At 40.1% G+C, this 22,684-nt stretch overlaps 1 protein-coding gene across 1 annotated transcript in view; it reads left to right on the top strand.

The window, feature by feature from the left end:
• Nucleotides 1-22,684, top strand: part of GTF2I (general transcription factor IIi) — a 77,875-nt gene that overhangs the window by 22,641 nt on the left and 32,550 nt on the right. The window contains exons 9-19 of the mRNA XM_041424982.1: nucleotides 416-433; nucleotides 513-590; nucleotides 7,624-7,683; nucleotides 9,184-9,246; nucleotides 11,052-11,183; nucleotides 12,188-12,250; nucleotides 13,956-14,060; nucleotides 18,957-19,019; nucleotides 19,372-19,485; nucleotides 20,113-20,175; nucleotides 21,944-22,045. Of these exons, the coding sequence (XP_041280916.1) occupies nucleotides 416-433; nucleotides 513-590; nucleotides 7,624-7,683; nucleotides 9,184-9,246; nucleotides 11,052-11,183; nucleotides 12,188-12,250; nucleotides 13,956-14,060; nucleotides 18,957-19,019; nucleotides 19,372-19,485; nucleotides 20,113-20,175; nucleotides 21,944-22,045 (861 nt within the window). The remainder of the gene's footprint in view (nucleotides 1-415; nucleotides 434-512; nucleotides 591-7,623; nucleotides 7,684-9,183; nucleotides 9,247-11,051; nucleotides 11,184-12,187; nucleotides 12,251-13,955; nucleotides 14,061-18,956; nucleotides 19,020-19,371; nucleotides 19,486-20,112; nucleotides 20,176-21,943; nucleotides 22,046-22,684) is intronic.

Below are 22,684 nucleotides of genomic sequence, written 5' to 3'. Positions count from 1 at the left end.
CAGTTGTGGTTTATGTTCAGCTTAACATACACAAAGCGTCAATGTGAACTTTTTGTCAAGTCTGTCCCAGACTCTTTCCGGTGCTGCTTTTTAGACATTTTAATTAATTCTTACAGAAAAGTGAGCAGGAACTCTTCCAGGACTTTCAGCACAATGAGTGATAAAATATATTTTTTTTCTTGTGGTAGCATGCAAAGAGGAAGGAGCCCATTTAAAAAATATTCTTCAGATCTTAGACAGCATCTTCAAGGAAGCCTAGTTTGTAGGGAGGTATTTAATCCTAGATTATTTCTGGGGTTTACCAAACTGAAACATAAGAAACATGCTGGTTAGATAACTTTGTTACCATTGTTTTAGCTCAACAAATGTGTAACTTTTTGTGTTTTTCCTTTTTATTTTTCTTTTTTTTTTATAGAGACAAACGAGGATCATGGTGGGTGCTTTTGTTTGTTTTGTTTAAAGAATCTGCTTATTATTGGTTTCCATATTTGATTCCTTTGTTGCTTCTACAGGAATTTCTTCCAAAATGTCAACAGTAACAATGAAGCAGGAAAGAGATGATCCTAACTACTATCAATTTAATACTCCAGGTAATTATACTAATTTTCATATGTGTTTATTGGTTGCCTAAGTGTTGATCCCTCCATGCCTCTCTTTTTAGTAATTTTGGTCATTAAACATGCAATTACTTAGCACTGTTAGGATACAGCATTTCCATGCTGCCTATCATGTAAGTTATTATGAAGAATAACAGAAGACCTAGAGAACAACTTAATTCCAAAGCCAAATGTGTGTGTTTGGCCTGAAGAAGTTCCAGGAGTCTTTTGAAACTGCTTGATGTATTTTTCTGAGGGTGCAATGTGCAGATTCAATAATTCAATGACTTTGTTAAATAGGAAATAAACCTTTATAGTGATGCTTTCTAGAGCACTGCTTGAATTTTTTCTTTAAAGTTTCAGTAACTTTTATACACTGTGCATCATATAATCAGCCATTCTATGACTCTGTGATTGGGAGTGTATCAATCACTTCTCTTGTATGGAATGAAAAATATGTCAAAATTGTATTGAATGGTTTATTTATGTGGACAAAGCATAACAATATTTGAGGCCCATGGCTCAGCCTCCATGTATGTTTTAAATTTTTTCCCAGTTGCTTTGCCTCACCTCTTTGTATCCAGCTTACACATTCACCTCAGCGAGGAAAGAGCAAAAATTGTTTTTTCTTTATGTTGACATGAATGGTAATTAAGAAATTGTGACTGTTAATGGCAATATAAAATAGCAAAAACCTTAAATTTATAATTTCAACTTACATGTACTTGTCATTACGTTAATTGAGTAATACAAAGAAATATGGGCAAGCTGCCACTCATCTCTCAATGACAGTTACATGTTCAACAGTGAAGTGTAAAACAGCACATCCCTTCATTTTGCAATATTATATATTATTATGATAACATTTTGTGTGTGTTCAGACAAGAAGATTATTGAGACTATTTTCTAATGTGCTTTAATAACTAACTATGGGGATGTGGAATCAATACTTATATCTCAAGAAACATAAGAGCATCATTCAGAGATCTCAACCACAGCATAGCAAAGTGTCACCCTTTGAGTGCAGAACTGGAAAGGTGTTAGGATTATCTGCTTTTTGTATGTGTACATTGCCTAGCCTTGGAGGCTTACAGGCTAGGCAAATTAGTCGTTTAGAGGCATGATTTAATGTGGTAAAAGTAGATACCTGTGTGAAGACAATCATTGGTCTTTGCAATGCCAAGTCTTCTCATCCTTTTGCTTTTTATCCCCATTGTGGTTTTCCATTTCATGCATACAGATGATGTCCGAATTTGGCCAATAGCCCACAGTGTAACTCAATGCCATCTGAAGAGACTCTGCGCTGAAATAGCTTCTTTACAAAATAGTATCCATTGCATTGCAGGTGAAAAATCCAAGTCATGCAGTATGCTTCCAGAGTGAAGTCTAAGCACATTTACAGGGGGGATTTCTGTTGTCTTTCACAGAACTCTAAATTTAAATCTTCTGATTGATGGAGAGAAATATGTATCTCTTTTTGATAAAGTGGTGCTTGATGGTTAACTCCTTCTCTCTGCCTGCAGTGTAGTTGTCCAAAATGGCATTTAAAGCACAACAGAACTGAGTATATTGGCAGAAGTGATGGGGTGCTATGAGCTAAAAGACGTTTTCTCTTTCATGTCAAGTCACGCTGACCAGACAAGTAAAGCAGCTTCCCCTTCCTTCTTCCTGTAGCTAGCACTCTGATTCAAGCCAAACGGTGTCCAGACTATAGAGCTATAAATTCTGAAGGCACATAGGTGTTTGTGTGTGGGTTGTGGTGCTGTACCAGAAGTGAACCTTTAAAAAGTGATTATTCTGAGGGGTGTTCCTGAGGAATGACAGTCTGCCCCAGCATTGCCTTTGGACAGGTGTGCTACAAAATAAAGAAAACAGATAAGCTAATAAGTTTTGCTAAAAATAACCTACAACAAAAGCCAGGCTTATCCATTTCTGAGAAGAAACAACTTAAAGTGTTAGAGCATAGCAATCTGCTTGGGCTTCCTGGAGAAAATGATTCACTGATAAAATTTCATGTATTTTTGTATTTTTTCTCTTAAGTGCTTCCTCTCTAAGATCTGTAATGCTGATCAATGTGCTGTGTGCCTGCGTGGCACACTACCTCTTCCTGTTAATCAGAGAGGGAAAATTATATCTGTAGGTGGATGTTCTTCTCATCTCGGTTGAAGGTTGCACCATTTAGATGTTGCTATGAGTTAATACCGAATTACTAAATTTAGAATTGTTTTAGCAGTACACAGTAAGATGACCGAGAAGTAAGGACTTCAGCCATCTAAAACTTCATGTGGGTGTATTGACAGAGAATAAGGGGCAGTTTGCTGTCAGTGGGCTCTAGAACTGTCTTAAGTTACAAAGCAAGGTGCAGCCAAAAGTATGTATTCTATTACATCTTCATAAGCTGTTAGAACAGGTGGGGCAGTGTTCCTTATCTCCTCCATGACTCATCCCTCATAGCTCTGGGGTCTGTCTCTGTTAATGGGCCATCAAATCTCACTGCATGACTCATAAATTACATCATCCCATTGTGAGATGCTCTGCCCAGGGGGAGAAACCAAGCATTCCTACTTGGATATAATCTGAGGTTTGGAACACCATGGGTAGCCTTACCTATTGAATTCCTAGAGAACAAGAGCTCCATAACCACCACTGGACCTTCAGAGGAAGACCAGACCCTTCTTCAGGAACACTGCTTCAACAGAACCGCATCTGTCACTCCAACAGATCTGCAGCCACCATTCAATTGCACTGCTACCACCACCCTGACCAACAGGGTGTATGTTGTATTCGCTGTCAGTTTAAGCCAGTGTTTTCTCTTTTTATTTTAATTTTCCTATTAAATGGTTGTTCTGACTTGGAATTTCCCACTGGTTTGCTTTCAAACTAGTACAAACACTATGGCAGTGGATGTTCTTTCTGAGTGTCCAGGACAAATGTGAAGGTTACTGCAGTGTTAAATTTTGGGGGGGACCAAAGACAACCTGTTCTGGCAAAAAGGTCCAGATTTTAGTGATTGACTAAATGAGGAGAAGGACTGAGTACTGTTCATCAGGATTAAGTGACACATCCTGGAGCATTCCAGCTATATTAGCTAGTATTCTTGCCTGTGCCTTACCTGTAAGTATCAGTTACTATGGCTCTTATGAAAAGAAACATAACTGAGAATGCTGTTTCTTGGTTTAGTGGTTTAAATATAATTTAGTATTTTTACTAGAAATTAACAAATTAAATAATCATTTCTCCAGAGTCAGATGTATTTTCAGATTTGAGAATACCCCATTTGTCCTGTATGAAAACAAACCTTTGGGGCTCAAAAGTGCGACACTGCTGAGTGAGCGCTGAATGCTCTGTGCATTATCATCACAAGATGAAGCAGGGTTTTTGGTGGCATAACCCATACAGAACTGAATTATTTGCTGACTTAAGACCAAACACTGTAAAAGTGGCGTGTTATCCTGTAAATTTTGTGAATGTAGGTCTGCACTGATGCCTTGAATTTAAAACGAAGAAAAATGGAAGCAGAAGGAAAAGGCTGTAAACAGTCTGTCCTGTGAATCACCTGGTTCAGTTTATAAAACACCTAGAAGTGAGTAAAAAACTGCCTAACAGCTTTTCTCTTTAAAACACCATGTAGTTGAACAGTGCTGTCAGTTTTGGAATTTTTGACAATGTCAGTGAGGCAGTTAAAATACAGGACACTCATCCAAACCCAAATGAGATTGAAAATGTCGTCTTCTACAAAGAAAAAGCCCAAAATGTGAATGTAAACTTTGCATTTATTCTCACTCTGAAACCTTAAAAGTAATCAATGTCTGTTAGTATGTGTCTAGCAACAAAATATTTCTCCTTTGGGCATCTCTCAGAATACTAGATGTAATGTCCATTTTAATGGAGCTAAATCTGTGAAGTTAGGCTGGCATGTAACACTGAGTGCAGATATTATCTTAAACCAAGAAATTCCAGAATACATATTGAGCACAATGTTGTGCTTCCTAAAGGGAATCACATCTAGTTCACATTGCTACTATATGGGTAACCTAAAAAAGGCCAGAAAAGTGAGCACTGCTTATCCATGAGGTGACAAATCCATTCCTTCTGCCAAGTGGCATAGGTTTGGCTGTGTGATGTTAGGACATTAGGACATAATCCATTAGAAACTGAGGCTGAGAGGTTTGGAATCAGTGTAAGTAAATTGGTGTGTGGGTAGATAGACAGAAAGAATAGCTGTGACTGTTGAGGGAGTGACACCTACTCTTGGTTTTAATGGATTTGTTAGAATGTGAAAAATCACCTATTTGTAACAGACATTTCAGGAGTTTCAATTTATGCCCACAGCAATCTCTTACAGAGGTTCCACTGCGCTGCTCAATCTTAGACCAAGCACGTGCTTTGGGTGCAGTGATTGGTCATGTATTTATTTATCTGCTCATGAAAGACCAAGTTTTGGTGTGAGTGTTAGAGAGCTCCCAAGGGCCTGTGCTGTGTAAGAGAGCTGGCTGTTAGCTCAAGAGCATATCTCTGCTTCCTCTGGTTCAAGGTGAAACTGCTTAGCTTTGCCTACACATCTGAAGTTCAGATTCCAAGACATAAGCATACTGAAAGATTTTACTTCTAAGGTGTCCTGTGGTTTTAGTAATTAAATCTCCCACTTCTGTGTCCATCCCTCCTCCTACATCCTACCTTCACCGGTAGAATTTAGTTCTTCTTTCTTAAGTTTTGGGTTTTTTTCTATTTTGTGATTTTTTTTTCATATCTTTATTTCTGGATGGAATTTCTTTTGGTCTGGTTACCACTGTACTTGATTTTTGCTTTCCTTGGTTATTTCCTATCTGTGTATTTCTGCCTGTTGTGTGCATTAATGCAGTAAAGTGGAAATGTATCTGTTTTTATTGATATCTCTTGGTGGTAGAACTCTTTTAAATTTAATTTTCTAATCTTTACTAAATTAGGATAGCAGAATCTATTGTTTGACATGTTTTAATTTCTGAAACAACTTCTTCATACTGTTTTTTTTCCTCTGTCCAAGCTTCATAACATGGAAAAAATGTTCAAGTTTCATGAAATCATCTGTGTTGGTCACTTTTGAAAAAAAAATCTAATAGTTTTACTACATGTATTGTAGTTTTTATCAATATTACAGATAAAAGGACTGAATTATCTGTGCTTAATCCCAAGGGCTGTAAATCTACTAAGTATATCTTTTTAACTAGGGGAATATTTCTTCAAGTTTAAATGCGTGAAAGACTATTAGTTTTCTTTTTCTACTGCTGTCACAGCATATATTTGGTACAAAGGTAATGCAATATAGAGAATACTTCAGAATATGGGGGTAAAACAATCCTGTCAGGATTTCTGAATTAAGGAATAAATGCAAAACTATGTGCATAATTTGAGATATTTGGTTACAGTGGGATGCATACTTCTGTGTGTCAGTGCCTTATGAATTATAGTAATTGCATGTTCACAGAAGTTCTTAGGAAATGACAAACCTGACTGGGTGCATCTGCTGATTTAAATAAAAGCAAATTTAGTCCATGGAGACATTTTCAGCACACCCAGGGGGGTTGTGTTCTATTCACCCTTAACAGTTGCAGATGACACTGTTGGTATGAGAATTCTTTCTGCTGAGGCCTGGAGGACCACCAGTGTCTCTGGCTCCTTTTCCTCCCTATTTTTCTCCATCTTTGGACTAAGGTCTCAGCTGTGCCAACATCAGTCTTTGGGAGCTGTGTTTTGAACAAAATCAGGGAGCTCCTCTGAAGTAAACAGATTTTAAAAAAAGGGGGTAAAGAAAAGTGGCAGGAGCAGATCTAAGCAGCACTTGCTGAAAGAAATGTGTTTCAAGCAAACAACTTTGCATAAGTCCTCACTTGAAATGCTGTTCATTTTTAATCTCTTTGAAAATCTGAATAATCAAATTAGGCAGAACTGTTCAAGTTAGCTTTATTGTAACCACCTAATTATCATTATTTTCTTTAATACTTAAATATTCACTTATTTGACATTGTATATGTACTTTCAGTTAACTGAAATACTTACAAAGTCTGATTGTGACAATAGTCCTTTCTATATTTTCTTTTTTACTGTGCAGATGAAATAGAGTTTAGAATATTTCATTGCCTTAGTAAATAACAGTGGCTTTTCTGTTGTGGCACTATTAATACTTTTGCTGATCCACTTATGCACATATCTCTAAACAACTAGAATTTCTGATCAACTGAGCTTCTGCAGATTGCTTTTGCAAATGCACACAGAAATTATTGGATTTACACAGAACAATTAGCCCAAACCAGTCAGTTCCAGTTAGTCCTGTTTGCCACACATAGGCAGGTCTTCCATGGTATGGAAAACCTGTGCTATTTCTGTGGTATAGAATGGCCTCTTGCTCAGTGTGCTGTTGTTTGTGCTGTAAGCAGCTCACCCCCTGCATAGCTGCAGGAGAGCTGCAGCAGCAAGCAGTAGGATTTTAGGAGTGTTAATCTGTTAAGTGTAGTTTCTGTGCTGCTTTCTGCACAGTGTTTTTTTTTAACCAGGCTGTAGTCTTCAAAAGAACTGTTGTAATGAAAAGTAAGCAGCCTCAGAATGTCATAAATTACTTTAATCCCCATGAATTTATGTATTAAATGTAGGTAGGAATGTTGAAGTCAAAGAATACTCCTTAGGAATATAAACTTTAATGAACAGGAAAAAGATCTAGCTGATTAAAGTATCATTGAAGAAAGGCAAAAGCATCAACATTTCTTTTTAAAAATTAGTTTACTAGTTGAAACCTGCTGTTCAGCATGTGTGTCTTGACTGTTCAGTAGTCCAATGCTGCCATGAACCCCGTTTTTAGTCTATTGAACCAAGTAAGGAAGGTTTTTAAAATATTTAATATTTAACAGTGTCTTTCCAAAATTTAACATTACAGAAAGTATGAAGTGAGCACATAATATAGGAAATTAAAAGTTACTTGGCAAATTCCTGTATGGGCTGGAAGTATGTGTTTGTTGTGAGACACCCTTAAAAACTGTTCTCTCTTGTTCTCAAGCAGGCCCTTCCAAAACATCAGAGATAGAAGAAAAAATTGCTCCTGAAAAAAGTCATACAGGTAGATCTTTTGCTTGTATTTTTTCCTCACATCTGTTTTAGAAATTAGTGTGTGAGTTTTGCTTTTCACAGCTTAGCTACTTGATTTGCCATAAAACTGAGGGTATTGGAACTTAAACATGAATAGAAATAAAAATTACAGTTGCTTTACTTTCCAGCTGTCCAAGTAGACAGACATGTAGGTGGGAACTTAATTTCTTCCTTTTCTAAATTCAAAGAGGAGCATCAGGTTGATCACTCTAAAGAGCTTGTTGTTTGTGTAAATTGGTATTTCTCAAGAAATTCAGTCTGTTTCATAATGACTTATAGATTTAATACAACTCTGCTTTATAAATTATAAGTGCAACTTCACTATGCTTTTCAGTTGAGTATGAGGTGAATGAGCACATAAATAAATAAATACAAAAGTCTGTGTTAGTCAAAGCAGTACCTTACCAAAACTCTGTAGTAGCCAAAATGCCTTTACAGAAAAAAATGGTGCAATTTTTTTCAACCGTTTACAGTTTACATTAAAAGTAGATTGCCCATTTGCAGAGGCTAGAAAATATTGACCTGCATTTAACACTCTGAATTTCATTGTAAGGTCAGAATGATCCTGCTACCATAAATTCTAAGATGGGAAAAGGGTCTTCTGAGACATGTTCACATTAACAAAATAATTCTGGAACTTCTCCTGTGAAAATCCTTACTTTAAATAGTAAGGATTCAAAATTGTTAAAAATTTCTTATGTATTTTGACTGTGGTATCTTTTTACTTTATATTTGAAAAGGAAACCATCAGCATGGTATAATACTTAAGCATAGAGAGATCTAAAGGAAAATACTCTTCAAAATGCACAAGTACAGCTTTACTCTGCTGGAATAACTAAAATATGTTCCTTTATGCACTGCTACTTAATTTTGATAGGGTTTCTGATACAATTAGCTTCACTTTTTTTAACTGTAATGCAGTTAATCATAAATTGCTCTTTCTCACACTGAGTGTTGATTGGCGAATCCTGCTTGTGTTGTTGGTGCACTCTGCCCCAACAAAAGCATTGTGATCATGAATATCCCTCCCATGTTTGATTGTTGCCCTTGCAGCCTGTTATGGAAGTCATCATAGTGCAGTATCCATGAGTCTGTGGAGCTGGTAAAAAAATACCTAATCTGTGGGGACAGGCAGCCTTTGTTTATATTTTCAGTAGTTCTGGGTAAGAGAGGGGTATATACTTATTATTGTATTAACCCTACAAAGCCAGGACACTGGAATTTCCTTCAGTTATAGCAGCAACTGTGCAGTGTAGCCAGTGCAGTTCAGCAAGTATAATCCTCACCTCCTTGTCTTTGTCTGGAATTGCTCAAAGGCTCATGGTAAAATATCTTTGCTTCTATTTTTGTTGCATGCTGTGAGCTCAAGGGGCTTCTTTGACAATATTGGTTTAGATGCAAAGGCATGGAGTGTTCGGTAGAAAATCTTGTCCATGTCCATCATTCAGCATTCTTCTTTTTTCCCTTTCAGAGCCCTCCCAGCCTGACTCATCAGACACAAGTGAGGATTCTGAGGCTGAGTTCAGTAACGAAGGTCAGTTCCCCACATCATTGATTTCACACATTTTTCTACCCAGAATGTGTTTTCCAAAGCCTGAATTACTTGGTAGTGAATGAAGAGAATTGTGTGCTGGTGTTGAGTGTAATTTGGATTGTGCACTGCTTGGTAAACTAATCTGGTGGAGAAGTATTAGAAAATCACTATACACTGATGCGTATTGGAGTGCTGGAATGGTTTTGAAATGATGCCTGACAGCAATTTATAGCCCTTGGTGTAATTTTCAGGTGTTGGTAATGAAAATATTCATTGAACACTGAAGATGTTATGACGTTCCTTCATTCTGGAGAACACACTGGTTTATAACCACATTGTAGTTAGATGTAACATTTGTAGTTAAGAAATGCTTCTGGGAAGAATGGTGCCAGAACAGAAAGGCAGTGCTGCAGGTGGTGTAAGTGGAGCCTCAAGGTGTCTGTCTAATATTGGTAACTGTGAGATCCACACCTTTGCACTGACCAGCTTCCTTTGTCATATAAATGGCTCTAAAGCTGCTAAGCAGTGTCCCTGCTGTTCTTCTGTCTGTCCACTTGTGTGTGTTTAAGGCAGAGTTGAGCTGTTTAATTGTCATGGTTTGACCTAGAAGTGAGGTTTTGGGAAGTTATGGTCAAACCAATCAGTGGCCAAATTTCAGATTAGCACCTAGTGTAGCCACTGGGGACTTGAATACGCTTCTGAGAACACACAGGGGTTAAAAGTAGAACACTTCCAGAGAGACTTTCTCTTTGGAGTCTGGCAGGTGAGCAGATCAGGCCTCTCCCTTGCCCGGCTGCGTCTGGGTGGGGGAGGGGGGAAGGCCGTGCAACAGGTGTCCCAAATGGTGGGAGGCGGCCACGTCTTGGAACTGGGTGAAAAGCATTCTTAAAAAGAACCTAAGGAGTAGTTTGGGTCCATGGACAGTGGTGAGAGCACTGGACATGGAAGGAAGATGGTCACCATGGCAGATTTCTCTTCGAGCAGCTGCCGTGTGTGACATGGAAGCACAGAAGTTCTACTGTGTTTCAGGGAGAAGCCTGTGGCGCAAGAGGGAGGCTTCTCTCTCTCCTGATGGACTGGGGGGGGTGCTTGTGTGAAAGGAGAGTATTGGAATGAGAATTAATACGTTAGAGGAGATTTGAATGTTAGAAGACTGGGAGGAGGAGGAGGAGTGTTTTGAAAGTATTCTATTGTGGATTGTTGTGTGTGTAGTTTTCCCCTTCCTTTTTGTGTCTGTGTAGATCAATAAAGTGTTGTTTTTTCCTCCATTCCCAAGTTAGAGCCTGCTTTGTTCTGTTCCCGGGTCACATCTCACAGTAACCATTTTGGGGAATACACCTTTCATGGGGGCACTGGCACTGTGCCAGTGTCAATCCATGACATTAATGAATTTCTTTGGTTCCCATTGGTTTTTAACTGGTTTGAAAGTGGGTTTAGAACATTTGAGCTCTTCAAGATGAAACATCGGTAGTGTCTTTTGAGATCTACTAGTAATTGATATTAGTCCCAGTTAGATAACAAAGGTAGTCCATATCTGCACAGTTTATTCTGTGATTCCTTTTGCTGTTGCATGGTTGTTTTACGATCATGTGATGCCCAGTCATGTTTCAGAAGACAATGTTGTTTTCCTTAGGAAGTACAGGAGCAGTCTGAAGTTACTCAGTTAATTAATTTCTTGCAAAATTTGTTGCCCTGATAGGCAGAGTTCCTTAATTCTGTTTTAGTTCTGAAATTCAAGGCAGTTCCTGTGCTGCACACGAGTTCCCTTGACATAAAACCAATTGTTTTTTTTTTCTTTCTTAAAGATGATGTTGATGTTGGTGATGATAATGACGGTGATGATGAGTATCTGCCCAATGAAGGGAGCCTGAGGAGGCCCAGTTTGGCTGCTGAAGCTGCCAGTGCTGGGAGAAGAAATGCAGAAAAATTTAATTTTGGTAAGAGGAAGATTAAAGATGGTTTTGTCTCCCTGCTGTCTATTATGAAAAAGTTTTGGGTGATTTTGTGATGCCAAAAAGTTCAGTATAGTTGCGAAATAACTGTCACATCAACTGATCGCTTAGTACCTTTTTGACAGGATTAAGCTAAAAAAGAAACAGTTTTGGAATTTCATGTAAGCTCCATGGAGTCTGTGTCGATGTATTGCAGCAGTATAGTCATCACCATCAGTTACCTTGGTTGTTTTTTGTGATTTGATATGATGACGTAAATAGGCACACAGAAAGTTGGGATTTTCTGGTTGTGTTCTTTCATGATCCCTCCTATTGGGTTCTCCACAGAAACACATCCATGCTCTTCAGTTTAGCCTGCTCAAAGATGCTTCACCTGGGATTTTTTGTGATCCTGTACCTCTCCTTCATTCTGTGGTTAGATTTGGTTTGGTTTTGTGGACACTTTAATCTGTCTGGTTTTATAAGGTTCTGTGCAGTCAGGAATATGTTTTTTACTTTGTTTTTAAAGGCAGCTACTAGAGTTCTGATAGCAGTGAAGGAAAAGATGTGGAAATACAGTTAGAGCCTATGAGATGTATATTTTTATTTTGTGAGGATAAATTGCACGTAGCAAAGTGATGCAGAGTCCCCAGGCAGATGCAAAGCAGAGATGTTTATTGCAAAAAACAGGCCTTTTTAAAGCAGGTAACCCATTATCTGTTACATTCTATTTTGGTGTAACAGATCTATTTCAACCAACCACCCCAACCACAATGTGAGCACGTCATGGTTATATAACTTCTTTTTCTGCCTCCAATACACCTTTGTCACTTTGCCATAGTCCTTTTCTGCTTAGCTGAAGTAGCAGGCCTGAGCCATGATTTTACAAGGGTAACAAGGCCCTTGTTTCATAAAGTTTTACCTATATGGTTTAGATGCAAAGGCATGGAGTGTTTGGTTGAAAATCTTGTCCATGTTCATCATTCAACTGTCCTGTTTTTCCCTTTCAGAGGCCTCCCACCATGACTTACCAGAAATAAGTGAGAAACCTGAGGTTGAGGTCACCATAGAAGGTCAGTACGACGGGTCTTGAATTTCAGTTGGTTGGGCATTTTTCTATCTAGAATGTGTTTTGCAAAGCCTGAATTACTTCACAGTGAATGAAGAGAATTGCATGCTGGTGTTGAATGTAGTTTGGATTGTGCACTGCTTGGTAAACGAATCTGGTAGAGAAGTTTTTGAAAACCACAATATACTGAAGCATATTGGAGTGCTGGAATGGTTTTGAAATGATGCCTGACAGCAATTTGTATCTTTTGCATAATTTTCAAGTGTTGTTAATAAAAAATACCCATTGAGCGGAGATGATGTTGTAACATTGCTTCATTCTGGAGAGGCCATTGCTTTTTAACCACATTGTAGTTCTATGTAACATCTGTAGTTAAGAAATGCTTCTGGGAAGAATGGTGCCAGAACAGAAAGGCAGTGCTGCAGGTGGTGTAAGTGGAGCCTCAAGGTGTCTGTCTAATATTGGTAACTGTGAGATCCACACCTTTGCACTGACCAGTTCCCGTTGTCATCCAAGTGGCTCTAGAGCTGTTTAGCAGTGTCCCTGCTGTCCTCATGCTGGGATCTAGGTAGGAGGTGACCTGTGTTTCTTGTGTTTGTGAATGAGTGTCCTGGAACTGCTTTAAAACACTGCTGAGATTGGCTTTTGCAGTGCTTGCTTGTGGAATTAGACTAAGAGCACCCAGTCAGCAATTTGTAAAGTAGGCAGAGCATTTGTGAGAAAGAGGACACTTCTGGCATTGCTTTCACCATTTTAAAATGCAGCATGGAAATAACTGCAATGTTACCTCAACAGAAAATTTGATATGAGAAGAGTCATTGAGTTCTGCTTATATGTAAAGGCCTTTACCACAAAAGTAAAATTGCTCTGGAAAGGTTTTCTGTGACAGAGTATAACAGAACTGAACTGGTACAAGATCTGTCAATATGTGTTGTTATTCTTGCTAAGTAAACCATACCCTTGGTGACGTGGGTGCATGTTTTTCTGCATGTGAAATTAGTTTTCTTAGTCTGCTCTACCCATTTGTTCTCTCTGAGGTTGGAGGTATTGTTAAGTGGGTAGTCTCAAAAGCTCATGAGCTTAAGGAAGATCAGGGTGGATTGGGAAGTGCCAGGCTGAGTAGCAGCTCTCTGACACATTGCTAGGTTTGCTGTTCTCCTGTCTGTTCACTTGTGTGTGTTTAAGGCAGAGTTGACCTGTTTGATGAATTTCATTGGCACCGATTTGTTTTAAACTAGTTTATAATGTGTGTTTAGAACATTTGAGCTTTTCAACAAAAAACATAGGTGCTTTCTTTTGAGATCTACTAGTGGAATGATACTGCTCCCAGTTAAGTAACAAAGGTAGTCCATATCTGCACAATTTATTCTGTGATTCCTTTTGCTGTTGTATGGCTGTTTTACGATTATGTGATGCCCAGTCATGTTTCAGAAGACAATGTTGTTTTCCTTAGGAAGTACAGGAGCAGCTTTGTTCTTTGCTCTCTTGTGCTTTGCACAGGCCCTTTTGAAGGAACAAGTTGTTCCTTTCACAGTTAAGAAGTGGATCTTTCTGAAGTTACTCATGTTTGTAATGTGTTGCAAAATTTGTTGCCCTGATAAACACAGTTCCTTTATTTTAGTAGAGTTTTTAAATTCAAGGCTGTTTCAGTGCTGCACTTGAGTTCCTTGGACAAAAAAGCATTTTTTTTCTTTTTTTGTTTCTTAAAGAAGATGATGATGACTACCTACCACCTGACAAGAGACAGAAGAGCACCAAGTCAGCTAATGAAGCTGCCTGTACTGGGAGAAGAAATGCAGAAGACTTGAATTCTGGTAAGATGAAAATTCAAGTTGATTTTATTTCCCTGCTTCGTTTTATGAAAAGGTTTTGGGTGATTTTTTGCTGCAGAATGTTCAGTGTCATTGCAAAAATAACTGTCACATTAACTGATTGTTTGGAATCTTTTTGAGAGTATTACAGATGCTAAGAAATTAAAAAATCTACAGCCTTTTTGGAATTTAATTTATGAACCATGGGCTCTGTGTAGAAGTATTGCAGCAGTATAATCATCATCATAGGGCTATCTCTGTTGGTTTTTGTTATTCAAAACAATGACATAAGTAAACAGATAGAAAATTGGGATTTTCTGGTTATGTTGTTTCATGATCAGTTCTGTTGGGTTCTCCAAAGAAACACATCCATGCCCTTCAGTTTAGTACGGTTCAAAATGCTTCACCTGGGATTTTTTGTGATTCTGTACCTCTCCTTTATTCTGTGGTTTTGTCTGGTTTGCTTTGGCTTATGGACACATTAATCTGTCTGGTTTTATAAGGTTCTGTGCAGTCAGGAACATGTTTTTTACTTTATATTTTTGAAGGCAGCCACCAGAGTTCAGATGTCAGTGCAGGAACAGATGTGGAAAGACAGTTTATAGCCTTTGAGAAGTGAAGTGTTTTTTGTGAGGATACAGTAACATCATTGGATATTTTTTCTCAGAAATATGTGGAAGATGTCACCTAATTGAAATTATACATCTTCTCCAAGCATTCTCTTTTCGTATTTTCACCTAGTTGACTTTTCTGATTTTTGTTTTGTTTTACTTCTCAGCTCTTTTCATTGCTTTAAAGCATAGTCGTGTTCCAAAAAGGGCAGGGCCCTGGCGTGGCCCTCCCTGGAACGGAAAGATGACCCTCTTCATCTAAAATTTTAATGACTATGAAATACATGGCTTCCCCGCAAAGGAATGGGAAAATGAATAATAGTTTTTTTCTATTCTATGTGTGATAGTTGAGTAATGTGATGATTGACTCTCACAATTAAAAGGCAGATATCATGTTTATCTATTAAGAGAAGTTTTATAGATTTATAGTTGTGTTTTATGCCCCTTGCATTGTTATCAGGGTTTTGGGCATTTACGAGGGTCACTCGTTACCATGGCTGTACCTGAGCTCCAGTCAAGGTGTCAGGCAGTGATCTCCAGCCCTGGGCAGGGAAGGAGGACAGAATTTTGGGCGGGGATAAAGGGTTAAAAGGCGAAACCCCCATTGTGTGGGTGAGCCCATAGTGGGAAAGATCCTTTACTCCTGGCGCCGTTATATTTTCTCTATTCTATCTTCTGTTGTCTTTTTGATAAGGTTTTAATAAACCTTTCTAAATTTTTGGAAGTTAGTAGCATTTCTCTCATATGTATATCTATCTGTCTATCTACCTATCTATCTATCTATGTATCTCTAACAAACAAGATGAAAGAAACAAGCACATCAGCATCGGCAACGAGCACAAAGAAGAAAACGCATTAACGACATTTTCCTGCCCGCGAAGCGAAGTCCGCTGCGGTGTGGTTACACTGGCAGCCAGCAGAGGGCACTCTGGCAGCTGTGGAGGCGGAGATGCTGCAGTGCCGCCCGGAGGCTGCAGGGGGCAGTGTGTCACAGCAGTGCGACTCCCTGGGGTGGCATTGGCTCCCATGACGGGGAGGAAGGGTGGACGCTCCCAGCACCTGTCAGAGATGGTCCCAGTTTTTCCTCATTTGCCTCACGACCATTGCAAGGGCAGAGACCGGTGTGAGAAACAGCTGCTCACTTTGAAAATTTAAAAAGGTTTATTAAACCTTAACAAAAATACAACAAAGGACTACATAAGGAAAAAGTTACAGTGCTGGGAACTGCCCATGTACATACCACGTGGCCGGTTCATCTTCAAGATGGGTGCTCAGTCTTTTATACCCCTGGGGGTTGCATCAGCCAGGCCTGGTCCCTCCCAAAGTCTGTCAGTCAGCTCTTCTTTGCCATTTATTGCTGGAGACTGCTTTCCTGTAACTTGACTGGAGGTCAGGTGTTGCCATGCCTCAGCCCTAAGCAACAAGCTTTTCCATTCCCAACTGCCCCAGGTAAGGGACACATGTGCACGTCTTCTTTTTTACCTGTCCTACACAACCCAGGCTGTCTGATGGTCACAATACGGGGGGTGGGGGAGAAAAGGAAACTATGGGGCGAACAGAGGACGTCTAAACTACAATAACATAATTATACATCACTAAAGCTTTTTCTTAATATTCCCACAATAGTTATCCTTTAATTGCGAGAGCCAGTCATCTCATTATCCATCTATAACACCGGGACCCTGAGGACTCTCCCTGGAGTTCTGGCCTGGTTGAGGTGGATGCTCACCAAGTGATTGTTCACAGCTGTGTACGCAGTGCTGCCATGGTACACTGCTTCGAGCAGGGGCTGGCAAAGGAATGACTCGCCTTATATGCTTGCACCTGCTTCATGACAATGGCCCATGAATTTCCCCACCTCTTGGCCAAATGAACTTTCTGGGGTAACTTTGGTGGTCCCTCACGGGAAATCCTTCATCTGGTTCATGACCACCATGACAAACGGAGAGTAAAGCCCCCCTCCCAAGGACTAAGACCCCTATAATTTTAACACAGCAGGGGCTGGCATGACCAAAGCGAGATGTTTGCCAAGTGTTGCCTGCAGGTGTGGTCGTTGGACCAAGAAGACAATTGCTCTTGCTCACTGCTGCATACATGACCTGTTCCCCCTTGATGGCTGCAATACAGTTATTCTTCATTGTGCGTATTCCCCCTCGGTAGTTTCAATAGACTTATTTTCCATTGTCTTTTACTTGTTCCCCTCTCAGCAGAGGACTATAATAGACCCTGAATTAACCAAGACTTTGAGATTCTCCCTGATATGACAAGACAGATTCTGTTGGCCAGACCACGAGGATTTCGTCTCTCCATTGGTAGCTCTATACTTTCCCCTCTTTCTCTCTCTCTCTGTCTATCCTTTATCTCCTTTTCTAATCCCTCTATTGCATTGCTGTGGGCACTCAATAAAAGGTGCATTTGTTTTGATTAATACTGAACTCCCCTCTGCGTTGTTTTTTTCTACTCTGAGATGAGTCAACGAACCATCACAGCCCCCACTTGTACAAATGGATCGTGACAACACCCACGCAAGGTGATCGTCTTTGCCTCTGTGTTAACCCTACAAAGCCAAGACAATGGAATTTCCTTCAGTCATAACACCAACTCTGCAGTGTCACTTGTGCAGTTTAGCAAGTGTGATCTTCACCTCCTTGCCTTTGTCTGGAATGGCAGCTGGGGCATGCTTGTGTTATAGAACGATATTGAGATGACTGGCTCTCGCAATTAAAGGATAACTATTGTGGGAATATTAAGAAAAAGCTTTAGTGATGTATAATTATGTTATTGTAGTTTAGACGTCCTCTGTTCGCCCCATAGTTTCCTTTTCTCCCCCACCCCCCGTATTGTGACCATCAGACAGCCTGGGTTGTGTAGGACAGGTAAAAAAGAAGACGTGCACATGTGTCCCTTACCTGGGGCAGTCGGGAATGGAAAAGCTTGTTGCTTAGGGCTGAGGCATGGCAACACCTGACCTCCAGTCAAGTTACAGGAAAGCAGTCTCCAGCAATAAATGGCAAAGAAGAGCTGACTGACAGACATTGGGAGGGACCAGGCCTGGCTGATGCAACCCCCAGGGGTATAAAAGACTGAGCACCCATCTTGAAGACAAACTGGCCAAGTGGTGTGTACGTGGGCAGTTCCCAGCACTGTAACTTTTTCCTTATGTAGTCCTTTGTTGTATTTTTGTTAAGGTTTAATAAACCTTTTTAAATTTTCAAAGTGAGCAGCTGTTTCTCACACTTGGAAAGAAGGAAGCCCTTTATTGTCATGTCACACTACTGTGCAAGAAAAGGCCTTGTGGAAATCCTGCTCCAGGTCAAGCTGGCTGTCCGTGCAGTGGGTCTGGGTGAAAAAAGCGGGAAGGATGTCTTCCCCAGGCAGCCACGGGGACCGTGCTGCTCCCTCGTGGAGCTGGTGAATCTTAGTGTAGTGGCCAGGATTAAATCTCTTGCAAGGAACAAGCTAACAAGATGGCAGCAGATAGAGCTTCATGGCAGTGTGTAAAAACACTGGATAGGAGAGGTCTAAGGCAAAGGAAAAGCACACAACCATCTCTACATCCAACCAGGCAGGCTGCCCATGCCCAGCTAAGAGACTGGCAAAACAACCCAGCTTCCCCTTCCTGCCCCTGTAAACATTCCAGCAGTACTCTGCTGGAATAACTAAAATATGTTCCTTCATGCACTGCTACTTCATTTTGATAGAGTTCCAGATAAAATTAGCTTCACTTTGTTTAACTGTAGTGCAGTTAAGTATAAATTGTTCTTTCTCACACTGAGTGTTGATTGGTGAATCCTGCTTGTGTTGTTTGTGCACTTCAACAAAAGCACTGTGATTATGAATATCCCTCCCATGTTTGATTGTTGCCCTTGCAGCCTGTTGTGGAAGTCATCATAGTGCAGTATCCATGAGTCTGTGGAGCTGGTAAAAAAATACCTAATCTGTGGGGACAGGCAGCCTTTGTTTATATTTTCAGTAGTTCTGGGTAAGAAAGGGGAATATACTTATTATTGTATTAACCCTACAAAGCCAGGACACTGGAATTTCCTTCAGTCATAGGTAGCAACTGTGCAGTGTAGCCTGTGCAGTTCAGCAAGTGTAATCCTCACCTTGCCTTTGTCTGGAATTGCTCAAAGGCTCATGGTAAAATATCTTTGCTTCTATTTTTGTTGCATGCTGTGAGCTCAAGGGGCTTCTTTGACAATATTGGTTTAGATGCAAAGGCATGGATTGTTTGGTTGAAAATCTTGTCCATGTCCATCGTTCTGCATTCTTCTTTTTTCCCTTTCAGATTCCTCCCAACATGACTCATCAGAAGCAAGTGAGGATTCTGAAGCTGAAATCACTAGTCAAGGTCAGTTCTGCAGGTCATTGATTACAGGTTTTTGGGTATTTTTCTATTCAGAGTGTGTTTTGCAAAGCCTGCATTACTTGGCACTGAATAAGGAGAATTGTGTGCTGGTGTTGAGTGTAATTTGGATTGTGCACTCCTTGGTAAATGAGCCTGGTGGTGACGAATTAGAAAACAGGTAAGAACAGGGGCTTTCTGAAGGTACTCAAGTAAGTAATTTACTGCAAAATTTGGTGCCCACACTTCCTTATTTCTGCTTAAGTTTTGAAAATCAAGGCTGTTCTAAAGCTACGCCTGACTTTTGGTCCATAGAAGGCAAAAAAAACCCATGTTTTTTATTAATTGGTTTTTTTAGAAGATGACGATGATGAGTACCTGCCGCCTAGCAAGAGAAAGAGGAGGACGAACACCAGGTCGGCTAAGGAAACTGCCAATAGAAGGAGAAGAAAATCAAACTATTTCAACTGCAGTAAGATGATTTTATCTCCCTGCTTCGTTTTATGAAAACATTTTGGGTTCTTTTGTGCTGCAGGAGTGAGATGTGTTAGTGCAAGCCTTCATTTTAGAACCCTGGGCTCCGTGTAGGTGAATTCCAGCTGTATAATCATCATCATAGCCACTCCTATTTTTTGTTATTTGGCATGGCAATGTAAATGGATACACAGCAAGTTGGGATTTTCTGGTTGTATTCTTTCCTGATCCCTTCACTTGAGTTCTCCACAGAAATGCATTCATACGCTTCAGTTTAGCCTGCATAAAGATGCTTCATCTGGTGATCCTCCTCTAGTCTATGGTTTGGTTTAGTTTGGTTAGACTTATGGACACGTTAATCAGTCTGCTTTTCTAAGGTTCTGTGCAGTCTGGAGTCTGTGCAGGATTACACTTGCGGCAGTTCAGCTAGTGTAATCCTCACCTCCTTGCCTTTGTCAGGAATTGCTCAAAGGCTCTTGGTAAAATATCTTTGCTTCTGTTTTTCTTGCATGCTGTGAATGCAAGAGGTTTCTTTGACAATATTGGTTTAGATGCAAAGGCATGGGGTGTTTGGTTGAAAATCTGTCCATGTCCATCACTCAACAGTCCTATCTTTCTCTTTCAGATTCGTCCCAACATGACTTGTCTGAAAAAACCGAAAATCCTGAGGTTGAGGTCACTGTTGATGGTTAGTTCTGCAAGTCATTGATTTCAGCTGGTTGGACATTTTTCTGTTCAGAGTGTGTTTTGCAAAGCCTGCATTACTTGGCAGTGAATGAAGGGAACTGTGAGCTGGTGTTGAGTGTAGTTTGGATTGTGCACTGCTTTGAGGAAGCCCTGGGGGACAACCTCTAAGTTACACACCATTTTCTCCTTCCTCTGTTCCTATGTCTCTTCTTATATTCCTGGGCCACTGCCTCCCATTTCCCTGATTAGGCTGTATCTTTGTACTGCCCCAAGACCAGGATCAGTCCCCTGGCACTTGGGGAGGGAATGCTGGACCCTAAATGTGTGTGTGGCCGGGGACCTGAACATCTCACCGCGCGGCTGAATGAAACATCTGTGGATATTATGCAAACCTTTTTTGCTTCTTTACCTTGGACTTTACTAGCAGCAATTCAAGCTGCAATAAATGGTGCCCCATGTTGGGTGCCAGCTGTAAAAATCTGTGTCTGAGTAGGATTTTCAGGTCCATTCCAGCTGGCTATGGACCCCAGCCCACATGATCTTACATGGACAAAAGGCAAAAGACTAGAAGCGCTCTTCTCCATGTGGGAACTAATGTCCTCTGTTTATTGACTTGTGTGGAGACACCTCAGACTCAGGCGACCCCCCAGATGGGAAAGAGAACATTGCCTGATGGTGGGAGACTTTTATACCTGGGGGAATGGGGGATGGAGGAAGAGGACCACAGCCAATGGGATACCAGTGAGGAGGGGCGAGTGGAGGGATAAACCAGGGAGAGACCACCACACTGACACTTAGGCAGAGGGGAAAAGGGAAGGACCATGTGGTCATAGGATACAAATCATGTGAACAGTGCAAACACCAAACACACAGTGCAAACAACAAAATAACTATTTAGTGCAATACAACACTGCTTGGTAAACAAAATTGGTGGAGAAGTATTAGACAAACAAAATATACTGAAGCATATTGCATTTGGTGGGCGGTTTTGAAATGATGCCTGACAGCAGTTTATATATTTTGCGTAATTTTCAGGTGTTGTTAATGAATAATACTCATTGAACGGACAAGATGTTATAACATTCCTTCATTCTGGAGAACACATTGCTTTGTAAACCCACTGTAGTTCTATGTAACATTTGTAGTTAAGAAATGCTTCTGGGAAGAATGGTGCCAGAACAGAAAGGCAGTGCTGCAGGTGGTGTAAGTGGAGTGGAGTTCTCCTGTCTGTCCACTTGTGTGTGTTTAAGGCAGAGTTGACCTGTTTGATGAATTTCATTGGTTCCCATTGGTTTTTCACTGGTTTGAAAGTGGGTTTAGTACATTTGAGCTCTTCAAGACAAAACATAGGTACTGTCTTTTGGGATCTACTCCTGTATGATACTGCTCCCAGTTAGATAACTAAGGTAGTCCCTATCTGCACAATTTATTCTGTGATTCATTTTGCTGTTGCATGGTTGTTTTACAATCATGTGATGCCCAGTCATGTTTCAGAAGACAATGTTGTTTTCCTTAGGAAGTACAGGAGCAGCTTTGTTCTTTGCTCTCTTGTGCTTTGCACAGGACCTTTTGAAGGAACAAGTTGTTCTTTCACAGTTAAGTAGTGGATCTTTCTAAAGTTACTCAGTTAAGTAATTTGTTGAAAATTTGTTACCCTGATAAACACAATTCCTTATTTCTGTTTTAGTTTTGAAATTCAAGGCAGTTCCAGTGCTGCAGTTGAGTTTTTTGGACAAAAAACCAGTGTTTTTTTAAATTGTTTCTTAAAGGTAATGAGGATGACTATCTACCACCTGACAAGAGACAGAAGAGCACCAGTTCATCTAATGAAGATACCAGTGTTGAGAGAAGAAAAGAAGACTTCAGTTGTGGTAAGATAAAAAATCAAGATTATTTTATTTCCCTGCTTTGTTTTATAAAAAAGTTTTGGGTAATTTTGTGCTGCAGGAGTGAGACGATTTAGTGTAAGACTTCATTTAAGAGCCCTAGGCTCTGTGTAGGTGAATTGCAGCAGTATAATCATCATAGGTTACCTCATGGTGAAATGTGTTTGCTTCTATTTTTGTGGCATGCTGTGAATGCAAGAGGCTTCTTTGACAGTGTGGGTTTAGATGCAAAGGCATGGAGTGTTTGGTTGAAAATCTTGTCCATGTCCACCATACAGCAGTCCTGTTTTTCCCTTTCAGATACCTCCCACCATGACATGTCAGAAACAAGTGAGAATCCTAAGGTTGAGGTCACTGTTGAAGGTCAGTTCCCCAGGTCATTGATTTCAGTTGGTTGGGCATTTTTCTATCTAAATTCTGTTTTCCAAAACCCGCAATGCTTCACAGTGAATGAAGAGAATTGTGAGCTGGTGTTCAGTGGAGTTTTGATTGTGCACTGCTTGGTAAATGAACCTGGTGGAGAAGTTTTAGAAAACCACAATACACTGAAGCATGTTGGATTTGGTGAGCTGGTTTTGAAATGATGCCTGACAACAATTTGTATCTTTTGCATAATTTTCAAGT

The sequence above is a fragment of the Onychostruthus taczanowskii genome, unplaced genomic scaffold (genome assembly GCF_017590055.1).
Source record: "Onychostruthus taczanowskii isolate IOZ18803 unplaced genomic scaffold, ASM1759005v1 scaffold86, whole genome shotgun sequence".
In the NCBI taxonomy this organism is placed as follows: domain Eukaryota; kingdom Metazoa; phylum Chordata; class Aves; order Passeriformes; family Passeridae; genus Onychostruthus; species Onychostruthus taczanowskii.
Note: the sequence above shows the minus strand (reverse complement) of the source record. Positions and strands in the feature narration are given on the sequence as shown.